Source organism: Pinus tabuliformis, chromosome 1_1 (genome assembly GCF_031772625.1).
Source record: "Pinus tabuliformis cultivar Carrire ecotype Pingquan chromosome 1_1, CPIR1, whole genome shotgun sequence".
Lineage (NCBI taxonomy): Eukaryota > Viridiplantae > Streptophyta > Pinopsida > Pinales > Pinaceae > Pinus > Pinus tabuliformis.
The window spans coordinates 964,992,459-965,006,161 of NC_142297.1; the positions used below are offsets into that span (position 1 = coordinate 964,992,459).

General features: G+C 37.5%; 1 protein-coding gene across 3 annotated transcripts in view; it reads right to left on the reverse strand.

Moving 5' to 3' along the window:
* Positions 1 to 423: 423 nt before the first annotated feature.
* LOC149217706 (alpha-mannosidase-like) overlaps positions 424 to 13,703 on the reverse strand; it is a 282,843-nt gene continuing 269,563 nt past the window's right edge. For all 3 annotated transcript variants that reach the window (XM_089393051.1, XM_089393049.1, XM_089393050.1), the window contains exons 25-29: positions 2,948 to 3,058; positions 2,746 to 2,841; positions 2,188 to 2,235; positions 886 to 954; positions 424 to 796 (exon numbers count right to left, since the gene is read on the reverse strand). In XM_089393051.1, the coding sequence (XP_089249177.1) occupies positions 608 to 796; positions 886 to 954; positions 2,188 to 2,235; positions 2,746 to 2,841; positions 2,948 to 3,058 (513 nt within the window). In that variant the 3' untranslated portion in view covers positions 424 to 607. The remainder of the gene's footprint in view (positions 797 to 885; positions 955 to 2,187; positions 2,236 to 2,745; positions 2,842 to 2,947; positions 3,059 to 13,703) is intronic.

Here is a 13,703-nt window from a genome sequence, read left to right on the forward strand (position 1 = left end):
ATACATTTATAGTACAATATGTGACCGTTGGGTTTCACATCCCAAGGTCTCTTGGACTACTTAGTCTATTCGGCTTCCACACTAACCCATTGAGGATTAGATGTCCAACAGAATCTAATATGGTTGAATTTTATTTTAGTTATTTGGAGGTTGATGTAAAATTTTCAAATCAACTTACATATGAGGAAAAAGTTAGAACTTATACTAAATTTACTTAAAAGTTTAAGAAATTAAATAAAATATGTTCATTTTTAATAATATCTTAGTGATAACATATTCAGTAGTACAAATTGTGCCGCACTTTGTTGTTTATATGTAGTGTTGTTTATTGGTAGTGTTTGAAATAAATAAAGTGAAAATATATAATTTCCTAAAAAAAATATTAATCAATAGTTAGAATATAATGGCCACATGTTATGTTAATATGATGACCAATCTCTTCAATAACAACTTAAACAATGTACGTCTAATTTCTTAAAAAAAATATTAATCAATAGTTAGAATATAATGGCCATATGTTATGCTAATATGATGACCATTCTCTTCAATAACAACTTAGAATGTGTACCTCCAAAAGAATTCTCTAGAGGGTATATGATTCATAGAGTTATTTGAAATTCAAAATGAAAGTGCGAATTTCCATAGGCCCCAACTCGACCACCATGTTATCATCAAGAGGGCGACCTCTTACGCCCACACCATCCATACCACTATCACCTACTACTTTCCATTTCAATCTCTTCATTTTTGACTTTTCTTGATTGGCGGATAAACTCATTTCTTTCGCATTCAATATCTGTGTTATTAAAATTCAATTTATCACTTATTAAAACAAATGAATACCAAAAATAAATGAGAAAGAGAAAGAAAATGTTATGGACTTACCATTCTAGTGGAAAAAACTCTTTTAAGCTCAACTTTTGCAATCACTGAATACACTAGGTCCTCTCCGACCTAAAGGGCAAACAAAATGTTAAAAAATATAAACAGAGGAGTCTTCTCTTTATTCTCAATCCATCTGATTAAACCTTTTTGTTTAATTTATAGGTCTATACATTTACTACCTTTATAGGCATAGAGTAGAAATACTCAATTCTAAATATCTGGCTCAGAGGATTTTATTAACAAATGAAAAAGAATATAGCATGACACACATATTCTTACTTGGGTAGAATATTTATGTACTGGGGTGGAATCTGGAAGATTTAATTATTATTATTATTGTAAATTTGAATATAGCGATACAATTTTAAGTTAAATTAATTTTTTTTCTTGATTTAAATTATATTTTTAATGTATAAATGAATTCAGTTTTATAAAAAATGTATAAAGGGATTTAGTCTTATAAAAATTATTGTGATATTGTACATATTCAATTACTCAAATTTACAATTCAGACAAATTCTAATTTAATTTTAGACAAAATTAATTAAAAAATATACTTAAAAAACCAAAATCTAAAAAGTTTAGACTATGCTATCTTTATACATTTATGACCCACTTTTATTATTCAAACATATATGTGAAGGAATGGTGTAGAACTCCCAAAACTTGGATGCTTGATAAAAAAGGAGTTACATTTTAGTCAGAAAATTCATCATCTCATATAAATATGGTTCAGAGTTCATAAGATCAATAAAAACATACTCGCACATAGGCATATACGCTCTCGGACAAGCATGCTAGAATATAGGCAAAAATAAGTAAATCACATTTACACATGTACAACTTAAACATGCTTGTGCGTTCGTAAATTTTGAAGTAGCCCGTTACTATTAGCATTCCTTAATGCATATGTTTAAACTTTTTGGGAGGCAATATCCTAGAAAAACTATGCTGCATGTTAGTCATTATTCTTATTCATTAATCTAAATTCAGAGTTCCTACTATGCTGCATGTTAGTCATTATTCTTATTCATTAATCTAAATTCAGAGTTCCTTTTTACGTTTTATATGTATATTTGAGACTTAAGATTGAGAGAAGAAACATGTTTATCTAATTGAATGTAGGATATTATTTTTCTCATGAAGTAAATTTAAAATACTTTCAAATAGAGTAACTTATACTTGAGTGTCAGCCATTATTGGCAAACAAACCTATAGGAGAAAAAATATTTGTTCTCCAGTAAATGAAAATTCTTGCAAACCGACTGACTTGAGTGCAGGCCATGGTCCGAGCAATCATACCTCATAAAGATGAGCCAATCGAAAAAGCACACTTCCATCTTCAAGCTCCTGTTGTAAACCAAAAGTTCTCATTAGTATGAGAGGTGACCCTAATTTAACAGTAATTATAAAGTCACTTTGCTCCACCTGCTAAATAACAGCAAACACCATCTTTAAATATTATACTGCCTTCTTAATGGATCTGTGTTTTTCTTTTCTCGAGGATAAAGACACATTGAAATGGAGATTCATATTATAGTTATTATTATTGAAAGTGATTGGCTTCAATAAGCTAAACTGGAAAAATTAAACATAGGGTCCCCCTTGCATGGGACAAATTAATCCAGGACTGGTACTACAGAGGGGTCTGCTTGCATATGGAAGAGCCAATGCGCACATGCCCTCAAGGAGATTGAAAGCCTGAATGGTAGCTTGAAAATCCACCTCCATCGCCATTGAATCACAATAGGCCATATTGTTTTCATTAATAAAATTGAAGGAAATTGTGAATTTTAGGAAAGCCAAACATTGTTTTTGTTTAATGTAGTAAAGGAGGCATAATGGAAGTGCGTCAATAACCTGAAGGGTGATTATTGCAACGTTCTTTGGTAAAGAATAAGTGGTATCCATTGCCGTGAAACTAGAAATATGAGAAGCATTCCAGTGGTCTCCATCCTGTCAAAACAGTAACAGAATGCATTAGTGACAAGACAAAGACTACTTTAGCAACTCAATTATTTGAAACTTGAAAAAAACTACTCAGCAGAGAGATTTCCATCACCTGCTCTGAGAAGGCTAATAGGAGTGGAGAATAGACTTCTTGTCCAGTAGTACGACGCCACTGTGCACCACTTCCCACGTGATGGATACTAATATAATATGTACCTTTTACCTAGCAAAGAAGAAAACATTTGTTGATATTCCAATGTATCATATTCTTCTACAATGCACAAACAAACAAGCAACTCTCTAGATACTATATAACAATGTGCATGTTATTAACCATGTCAATTCTGATATCAATTGAAAACTAAAGCATTGCACCTCGGATAGTGCACAAACACCAACTTGCATGAAGTTTGCAATAATGTCAGTTCGCATCAATTGCCTTGATGCCTCTCAGCCTAGTCTGAGATGGATACAAAACTGAAGATCGAGGAAATGTCAGTTGAATGAGAAATGAGGAGCAATGCTTTTCGGGATAAGAAATGATCCCTCTGCACTATGCATATCATGATAAGAGAGTCCAAATCCATTTATGGTTCAAAAATAATCTACAATATGTTATTATGCAATGGATAAAAGAATAATTCATCTGATAACCAACACTTCATCAGGTAACAGTAACTACTCAATAGAGATTTTTTATTTGGATAATGGAAAGAGGGTCGAGATAGAATACAAGGTGACAGTGGTAGGAGAGCCAAAGGAATTTAGTCAAAAATCCAAAGTCATGAACTCATGGGTATTTTTGTTATCAAGAACTCTAGAGATAATTCCATGTCGACAGAATGCAAATAAATTATAAATCTAGACTTGAAGATCTTTGCAAAGGTAAAAAGAATGGAAGCTAATTTATTAAATGCATAGAATGAGAGTGTGGGTTGACCATTGGAGGGATACGAATCAGTAAGGTTGGATGCATATAAAAATTAGAATGCATTAATAGCAGTTGCCAACGCATGATTGTGTTATTAGTTGTAGCTCTAAGTCGCACTGACTTGAATCTGCATTAAAAATTATAATTTCTTAAGAGTATCTCACATGGCAGTGACATGGAAATAGTGTAAGCAGACAAGTATGTGAGTATTACAGAATAAAGAATCATTTACCGTGATACATTCAGCATGTCATAATACATACATATTCTATGACTCTCTCTATAATATTATCCAAATAATATTTACGAGCATTTGATGTCATAACTACCCTATGGACAAATACGAAAGCTAGTGATGAAGCCATCTACTTGTGTAGCAAACTTCCTTCTAGCTGACGAAATCCAATGGTAAAGTCAGAGTTCCAATCGACTCATAATTTGATCAATTCTGCGGGTCTGGGTGGATTTAGATGGGAAAATCCCTTGGCATGTCATTCCACCACACACTAAATTTGGATATGGTGAAAATCTGATCATGCTTGGAAATTATGTTGGATTCTTGTCAGATTTGTGATTAGGAAGAGGTCCTTTTGCTAAAATATTAGTGTAGTTTAGTTAGTGAAAACTGATTTTCTTACCTAACACTTTGGCTTGCAATTTTGGCTTGCAATGTGATGTTGATGATCTGAGATTAGAGTTTAAGATTAGTTTAGTTTAGTTAGCGAAAACCGATTTTCTTACCTAACACTTTGGCTTGCAATGTGATCTTGATGGTCTTGGATTAGAGTCTAGACACATGGTATCGTGCTTGACTCAAGACATTGATGGCATTGGTATATATTGTGGCATTATTGGGGAGTGATATAGCACACACGGATTGCTTGATACAAGCCAAATGGCATATGTAACACCACAAGACTTGACTAAGTGATAATCTGAGTATTTAGTTTTGTGTTTATGGTTTAGTGTCGTAACAATTATAACAATACAAGTATAGACATGGCTTATGAATTTCTGATTTATTTCATGATACATCTCACATTGTCAAGATTAGAAAGATTCATAAAATTTAATTAAATTGTAAATTTATTTTAAAGTAGTAGTATTATTATTATTAAAAAAATTAAAATATGAATTAAACATATATACATTTAAAAAAACTGGTCATAAGATTCTTAACCATTGAGATTCACCTCTAATTTACAATGGAGATTCTTAACCTGTAAATAGGGTTTGGTACAATATCATGAGTTATCAATACGACATGCCCAAAAAACCATAACTCATATATATATATATATATATATATATATATATATATATATAATTTTATTTTTTTATAACTTTTTTAAATTAAATTGTAAAGCAAGCAGGGCATAACTACATTTGAGATAAATCTCAACTCTCTATCCTAACTGCAACTAAAAATATTCTTTGGATATTATGTAGAGATAAAATCCCTACAATTCTAGAAGCCTTATTCCGAAGTAGAAACACCTACCACATGACCAAAAAGAAATAACTCATTTCATATATATATATATATATATATATATATATATATATATATATATATTATTTTAATTTAATTTTAAAACTTCTTAAAATTAAATTGAAAAGCAAGCAAGACATAACTACATTTGAGATAAATCTCAACCCTCTATCCTAACTGCTACGAAAAATATTCTTTGGATATTATGTAGAGGTAAAATCCCTACCATTCTAGAAGCCTTATTCCAAAGTAGAAACTCCTATAAACGTACTAACTTGGGATATATTAAGTATTTATAGCATGTTTGATGTATCAATAAGTATGGTGATGCAAGTTGTCTTCCATCAAATGGTGTAGTGGTGCAATGACATGACAATGGAACATTTTTCTATTGATTGGAAGACTAGATGGTGGGACTACCCATAGGGTTTTGAACCAATGACCATCACACAAGGAATGTCTTAACAATGCACCCACTGACAAACTATTCTACACCCCCTGGGCTAACATGACAATGCCATGTTATTTGCTTGTTGATATTTGTATTTTTTTATGATGATATTTTTTATTTGTGATGATACATGACTTAGTCAAGACCACATTGAAAAATGTCAAATGATGGGAGCACCTTGACACTTCAGGAATCACAAAGAAAAATATGGAGGGACCCAAGCTAGTTTTAAAGAGTGTTGCATGGGGCAAGGTTCCCTAAGATGTATAAATTACTTGTTTTATGTGTGTGTTTACCTTGCTTATGAAAGTTTAAATCTTAACTAGAGTTGTGGACTGTAGAGATACATATGTTGAACCTAAGACCCTAAGCGATAGGTCTATGAGGGTAAAATGTGAAATAACTATAGACTTGTTCATCAATTTTTCATAAATGGTAGTGAAAGACATGGCCTTGATTAATAATTAAAAAAAAAATGAAGAGTCACCTCCACAAATCTATATAAGATACTAGGCAAAGGGTTGAGGCTCATCATGGTAGCCATAGTGGTGGAAAGGAAGGATGAAACATTTTTCCATTTATTGGCAAAAGAAATTTTTTTCTGATTTGAAATTTAAAACAAGAAATTCAAAATATACAAAAAAATTGGGAAATTTTGATTTTAATAAAAAACTGCATTATGATTAAGAATAATCATTAAATGGGGGAAAGCACCTCTATGAGGCTAAGATTGGAATTTTTTAGGGGTTATTTCTTGTTGCAACAATTTGGGATTTAGGGTGAAGGAGTTCATCATTGTCATCCATCAAAATTGGGAGGGCGTAACAATTAATTAAATTACCATCAAAGAAATTTTCTTGGAGTAAGGATTGATTTATATCTACAATTTTAATATTCCCTATTACCCACCAAAAGTGGGTGACCTGATAGGAGAATTTTTTTCTCCTATCATCTCTTCCAGCCGAAATCCAACAACCCCTGATAGCCTCTAGTAGCTGATGACGATGTGCCATTCATATCTCTACCACCTACATTAGTCATATGTTTCCTCGCCCATTTGGCAATAGTGCATGTTGGAAGGTGGGCTTCCGATCAAAAGGTACTTTATTCATTTTGCAATCGGGTGGTTATGCTTGTTTGTATTTGGGGAATTTGACATGGATTATGGGGTAACCTGGAAGGAGAGGGGTTTTTATTGTGATCTTGTTCCCTCACCTTAAATGGGAGGTTAATATTTCATCTTACTCTAGTGGGACCTCCTCTAATGGTCCAATGGGTATAGGAGGGGCATTACTTGGGAAACCCCGATTGAGATAGCACAGTCCTATCTCTCCCTATTCCATACTTACCACTTTCCACATTACGTTACAAGCCCCATATTCCACCTACCTTCTTCGGGTTCAACTTACCATTGGTTCTTTGGGATTTGGCACCTTACATCCCCATACATGGGTAGGGACTGGAACTTGGGCCTAGGATGTTGATGCAGCTAAAAGAACAAGAAAAAACATATGATGGTCACAAGTAAAAAATAAGAAGATAAAAATGCAAAGGATGGTTGGGACAAGTTGATTTTGGGTAGTATCAGATGTTCTCTAGCTCCAAAATTTTGTGGAAGGGCTAGAACACATGATATCTCCAAGACCGAGAAATCGTTTGGTGAAATTCCACCCAGGTTTTGTTTTATTAAAATAATTAATATTTTTAATGGGGTTCCTAAGTCTAAACTTAGGAAAATAAAAATATTAATGGGTATTAATGAAAATATGGGTGAGAAGCTTCTAAGTGACAAAGATGAAGTATAATTTAATCTTATCCATTGATTAGGGACTTAATCTCAGTCGTTGATTCATCAACAGGAAAAGTATAAGAGGAGGCTTGAGGGTCAATTGGAGATACATTAAGTTGATCAATCAGTTCGATTTTTCTAGGGCGTGGTTTCTTGAGAAAATCAAACAAGTGATCTAAGTTGTAGTGAAAGGGGTAGAAGCAAAGATTTGGATCGAATAGGGAGTTATGAGCCAAAGAGTACGTGGTAGAGAGGCAGCCTAAGCATCAGAAAGGCAGCGCAGAGGCCTACGCAGCCCAGGAGGGGCACAGGCAGAGCTGACACAGGCCAGGAGGGTCTCTTGCAATGGAAATGCAAAGCATTCTTAAGAAGTCCAAGATTTTGCTGCTGAAGCAAGGTTTTGAGCTGGGAGGGCTGAAAAACAGTCTTCCTCCAGCAAATCAATCCAGTAGAAGGGGTGACGCAGTCTTCTGAAGGCAAGACGTTGGCCCACACAGTGATTTCGTAGGGACTTCGCAATATCTATAGGGAGGATCCAGGTCGCTCATTGGATCAACTGTGACTTGGGGAACGAGGTAAACCCTCGTATTTATTTCTTGCTGCCGTGATTTCTTTGTAAAGGTTAGCTAGTGTGAGAGGAAGCCTATTGTACTCATATTCTGCTTGCTTAATAATACAAACCCTCTATCTGCTACACTAGTTTTCCCACGTTGGGTTTTTTTGGGGATGTGTTGTCCAAAAATAATGGTGTCCCTTGTGTGTTTGTCTCATCTATTGTTTCAGTTTATGATCTGTGTGCCAGTGTAGTCTACCGTGGTGCTTTCATCACTGTTTATAAATTAAATAACTTGTTGAATGAAATAAAAAGTAGGAGATGCTAAACCAGTGACTGCAGTAGGATTTCTGTTTGTAAAGATTCAGAAATTTTCACATGGTATCAGAGCGATTGTAGATCATAGGACAGTGAAGCCATCAGCCAAGAAGATCCAACAAATCTACTGCATAGAGGCAGTTGTCCGGAGTGACAACATTGTTTCGGAGCCAAAGGAGCGGCTGAAGGGACGACGGAGTGCAAGAGGAGTGACGTAGAAAGTGTCTACATCAGCGTTCTGAGTCAGGAGGAGGTGACGAAGTAGCTGAGAGGATCCCACGCAGTGACTTTGTCCGCTCTCTGGGCCAGTGCAGAGCCTAGAGGGGCTCGGACCAGTAAGTTATCGGGGCAATAGGCACAGTGCAAATTAGATTTCTGGTGTTGGTGGGACGTTGTTGTTGTTGTTGCAAAACAATGTCTAAGGAGATGGAACCGAGGTAGAGGGAGTCACTGCCTTAACAGATTCTTTGCCAAAGAAATCTAGGTGTGGGTTGTTGATCAGCAGCAAAGGAGGATTGGAGAAGGAGTGATTCGACATTGTTTGGCGGAAGGATTTCTGTGAAGTAAATCAGGACTCAGAGGGATTCTAGAGGAAACTTGTTCCTTAGAGTACTTCTAGCGCCAAAGAAATCCAAATCCGAGTTTTGTTGGGCATCAGTGAAAGAGGGAGAAGAGAACATGTTCGACACTCATTTGAGCAGAAATGACAGTTAATTTTTTGAGGGATCGGGATAGATTGGATGGAGCATCCAACTTTGTCATCTGGAAGGCCAAGATCCTGACATTCTTGGACAAGAATCACATCAAGGATTATGCCTTGAAAGTGGTTGTTGTTCTGGTTAATGTTGATCCTCTCAATAAATACAAGGAGGCTCAAGCAAAGGCGAAGTGCATGATCTTGGACAGAGTCAAGGATTGTGTGATCCCACATATTTATGAAAAGGACACAGTAAGGGAAATGTGGGAGGCCTTGACTACCTTATACTAAGGAACTTTCGTTCAACGAAAGATGTTGCTTGAGAGTAAGCTAAGACAGTAACATATACAGAAGGGAGAAGAAAGCGATCCCTTTCTTCTCAGATTAGAAGGGATTCGAGACCAGCTGATTTCTATGGGGTCTACACTAGATCCCGAGTTCATGGTATGGACTACCCTAAATGTAGTCACTGAAGATTGGAAGACCTTTGTCCAGAGCATCTTGGGCGGGGCTTCTCTCCCTAGTTGGGAAGATATGTGAGCAACTCTTCAACGGGAAGAGATCAGACAGTTAATGAAGGTGAGAAGTAGCGGCAAAGGAATCAGAGTCAAGAAGGAGGAAGAGTAGGATGCAGTTATTACATCAGCAGGAAAACAAGGGAAGCAGAAGAGGAAAAATAAAGACATATCCAAAGTCAGATGCATTAGATGTGGGTAACTGGGACATTTCGCCACTCAATTCCCTCGGAAAAAGGTCAAGGAAGAGAAGTCTGAATCAAAGGTTGCTCCACCAAAAGCTGACAAGGAGGATGATGATGAGGATTGTTCCATGAGTACTCATGCACCTCTAGAAAAGAGGTGGGGCGATATTGAGCTGTAGTTGGGAGGACTAGACCAAAAGGGTCAGGATCCTTGAGGTGCCCAAACTCTTGGATCACATACGGCTACGGGAGCCCTTAATGACATTAGCAGAATGACGAGAGCCAGTTAGCGCGAGGGATGATGGAGCGACAGTGGCAGAGCTAGAGTGCCAAAGTCTGAAGCAGCGCAGTAGAGTGTTGAGCAGTGTGGGAGGCATAAAGCAAATACACCAGCGATGCAGTAGCATTAGAGGGTCAGCACAGATTAGTAGCAGAGGTAGCTTCAGCATCACAAGGTATCCAGACAGACCAGCATGTCATATTTTGGGTAAATTTTTCAGTTGCTTACTTCTCAGCAACTGAGTTGCAGTGCAGTAGTTAGAAATGGCAGTGGTAGTGTCATAGGTAGCAGTACAGGCTGTACTAGTGGAGTGGATGAAGGGCATTCAATCGAGCATCAGCAGCACCGAGGATTGATGCCATGGATCAGTGTGCTACTTCTGTTGGGAAGTATTGCTAGAGCACATTCCTCGCTAAGAGGGAGTGTTGATTTTGGGTAGTGTTAGCGCTTGAAATTTCACCTCAGGCTGAGAAAGGTAAACTCCAAGGCAACATCAAACCACTTAGCCTTGTAGCTAGCCCTACGGGGCAGGAGAGGGCTCTCTCCGGTCTATCTCAGTAGAGATCTTCAACGGGCGAGATAACCAATAAAGAACACTGATTTTAGGCTAGTAAATTGATAAAAGGTTTGATTTGAGATTTTTGGTGGAAAATTGGGGAAAGGCAATTCTGGGTGCAGGGATTGGACACAGTTTTTGCAGGGGGTTCTTTGGGGCAAGGTAGGAGACTGTACTGATGCCTTTAAATTAAGTGAATGGATAGGAATGACCGGTGAGGGGCTAAAGAGAGCAAGAAACCTTCAAGAGTTCTCTTTAGACAGATGAAAACATAAATATTAAGCAAACTTAAAAGCAGAGCATGGGAATCATGAATTCTACTTTAACACTTCATTTGCCTAATTTGCAGAAGGAAAAGTAAGGAGATGATTCACATAACAAACTTACAAGTACAAAGAGAAACACACCATCAATACATGAAACCACAAGAATCCCAAAAGGACTGCAAAACCCTGGTCTTTCTTCCTTTGCCAAAATTGCAGAGATACAATGAGTAGTACAATAGAAGCTTTCTCCCTCAAGAGTCCAACCCTCCAACCTCTGAAAATGACTAAGAAAATACATAATATAGGCAAGCTAACACCTTTCCTTGCCTCTAGGGGTCGAGCTCATCCTTCTAGGAGCTGTTTCAACCAATTCTAAACTGAGCACTAAAAACTAGGCAGTCAAAACAACTTGCCTGTATAAGCTAGGAAACCAATTCATTCATTAAATGTTTGTTATTTCATGAATGAATCTTCTAGAATAGGTAAATAAGTGTCATGTCAACATGAAAATACATTAATTACATCAAAGAGGGTGAAAAATCCCATCACAAACACTGGTCAAAGCTGGGCGAATTCCTGAGCTGTAGATGAAAAATTGGCAAACTTTCCCAACAGGTCGCGCCCTGATCCTGAACAGGTCGCGCTACTTTGGAGCTGCTTTTGAGGCACTTCAAGGTGTCAAAATGAGGCAAAAGTGGGCTTGTTGGAAAGGTCTAGATGTCTACTTTCTAACCCAAGTGGAATTTCTAAATTTGGTGGCCATTTGCCCCTCCAAAATTGCAATCTCCCAAGACTGCTTCCTGTGTGTCAAAAAGGTGGCAGAAAGTCATTTTTTGCTTGTTTTTTGACTTTCTGGAGGCCCAAAACTTGGTGAAATTTCTTGGCAATTGCTGAGCAAGTGTATCTTTGCATGAAAAATCCAAAAATGCTGAGTTTTTCCAAAAAGGAGTTGCCCAACGAAAAGGTCGCGCGCCGTTGGTGGAGAAAACCTGTGTTTGGCACAAAAAATTCACAATTGACAAAATTTTCTCCAAATTTCTTGAAATTTGGGCTGGGAGTCCCCAATAAAGTACCATGCTCAGTCAAAGAGGATTTGGCCAAAATTTGGAGTGGATCAGGCCTTTTTCGTCGTTTTAGTGCCTTGGCCAACCTCCTCGGATCTGGCGATTGCAATTTTGACATTTCTCTAAAACCATGACACCTGTGTAAAAAGTGAAGGAGGTTTTTCTTCTTTGGCATGTTATGGACAAAAACCTCTCTCAGTTTTCCAAAATTCATCTTTTATTGCTCTGGAACATCATTTGAGTGCGACTTGTCCCGATGTGTGAAACAAGGAATTTTGTCGAAATGGAGCGAAATGAAGGGGATAGGGGGCTTCTAAATTCTTGGGGAAATTTTTGGGAGTGGGGAGGGATGTTAGGAAGCAGGGGAAAGTGGAATCTCAAAGATTGAGCGAGGGGAAGGGGTCCAAAAGGGCAAAACACAGGCCAAACCTAGAAAATTGCCAGGTTGTAGCTAGAAACTAGGGTTTGTGCAAAAATGAGGAATTTGGGGGATCTCAGTGATGGGAAGCATTTGATAAGGTACATGAAGGATAGGGGAAGGTGTATGAACATCTGGATACAAGTTTTGCCAATGATTTGACCGTCCACGAGAAATCGCCTTCAAAACCCTAGGAGAGGGAAATGACCTTACCTAGGCGCAACTGAAGCATGAACACGATGTAAAATGACTCATTAGACACTGATATGATAATGAAAACCCTATGAATGATGATAGACTCAACTGAATAGTGACATAGATTGGCATTTGGGCAACTTTGAAAAGAGTGAGAGCAAACCCTAGACCTAATGCCTAGTGACCAAATTTTGCTTGAAGACTCACTGAAATGACAAAATTTGACCTTGACACTTCAAAATCACTTTGTAAGAGCACGTTTGATCACTGGAGGAAGGCTGGAAAGACTGACACTAACAGGTAGCATCGAATGTGCTCTAGTTCTGAGATTTCGTGGAGGGGCTAGAACACATGAGATCTCCAAGACCCATAAATTGTTTGGTGAAATTCCACCCTAATTGTGTTTTATTAAAATAATTAATATTTTTAATGGGGTTCCTAAGTCTAAACTTAGGAAAATAAAAATATTAATGGGTATTAATGAAAATATGGGTGAGAAGCTTCTAAGTGATGAAGATCAAGTCTAATTTAATCTTAGTCGTTGATTAGGGACTTAATCTTGGTCATTGATTCATCAACAAGAAAAGTATAAGAGGAGGCTTGAGGGTCAGTTGGAGATACACCAAGTTGATCAGTCCGTTCGATTTTTCTAGGGTTTGGTTTGCTAAGAAAATCAAACAAGTGATCTGAGTTGTAGTGAGAGGGGAAGAAGCAGAGATTTGGATCAGAGAGGAAGTTTCGAGCCAAAGAGTACGTGGCAGAGAGGCAACCTGAGCATCAGAAAGGCAGCGCAGAGGCCTATGCAGCCCAGGAGGGGCTCATGCAGCGCTGATGCAAGCCAAAAGCGTCTCTTGTAATGGCAGTGCAGAGCATTCGTAAGAAGTCTAAGGTTTTGCTGGAGAAACGAGGTTCTAAGCCAGGAGGGCTGAACAACATTCTTCCTCTAGCAAATTGATCCAGCAGAGTGGATGACGCAATCTTCTGAACGCTGGCCCATGCAGTGATTGCATAGGAACTTCACAGTATCTTCCGAGAGGAGCCAGATCGCTCATTGGATTAGCTGTGACTTGGGGAACGAGGCAAACCCTCATATGTATTTCTTGCTTCCGTGATTTCTCTGTAAAGTTTAGCCGGTGTGAGAGGCAACCTGTTGTACTC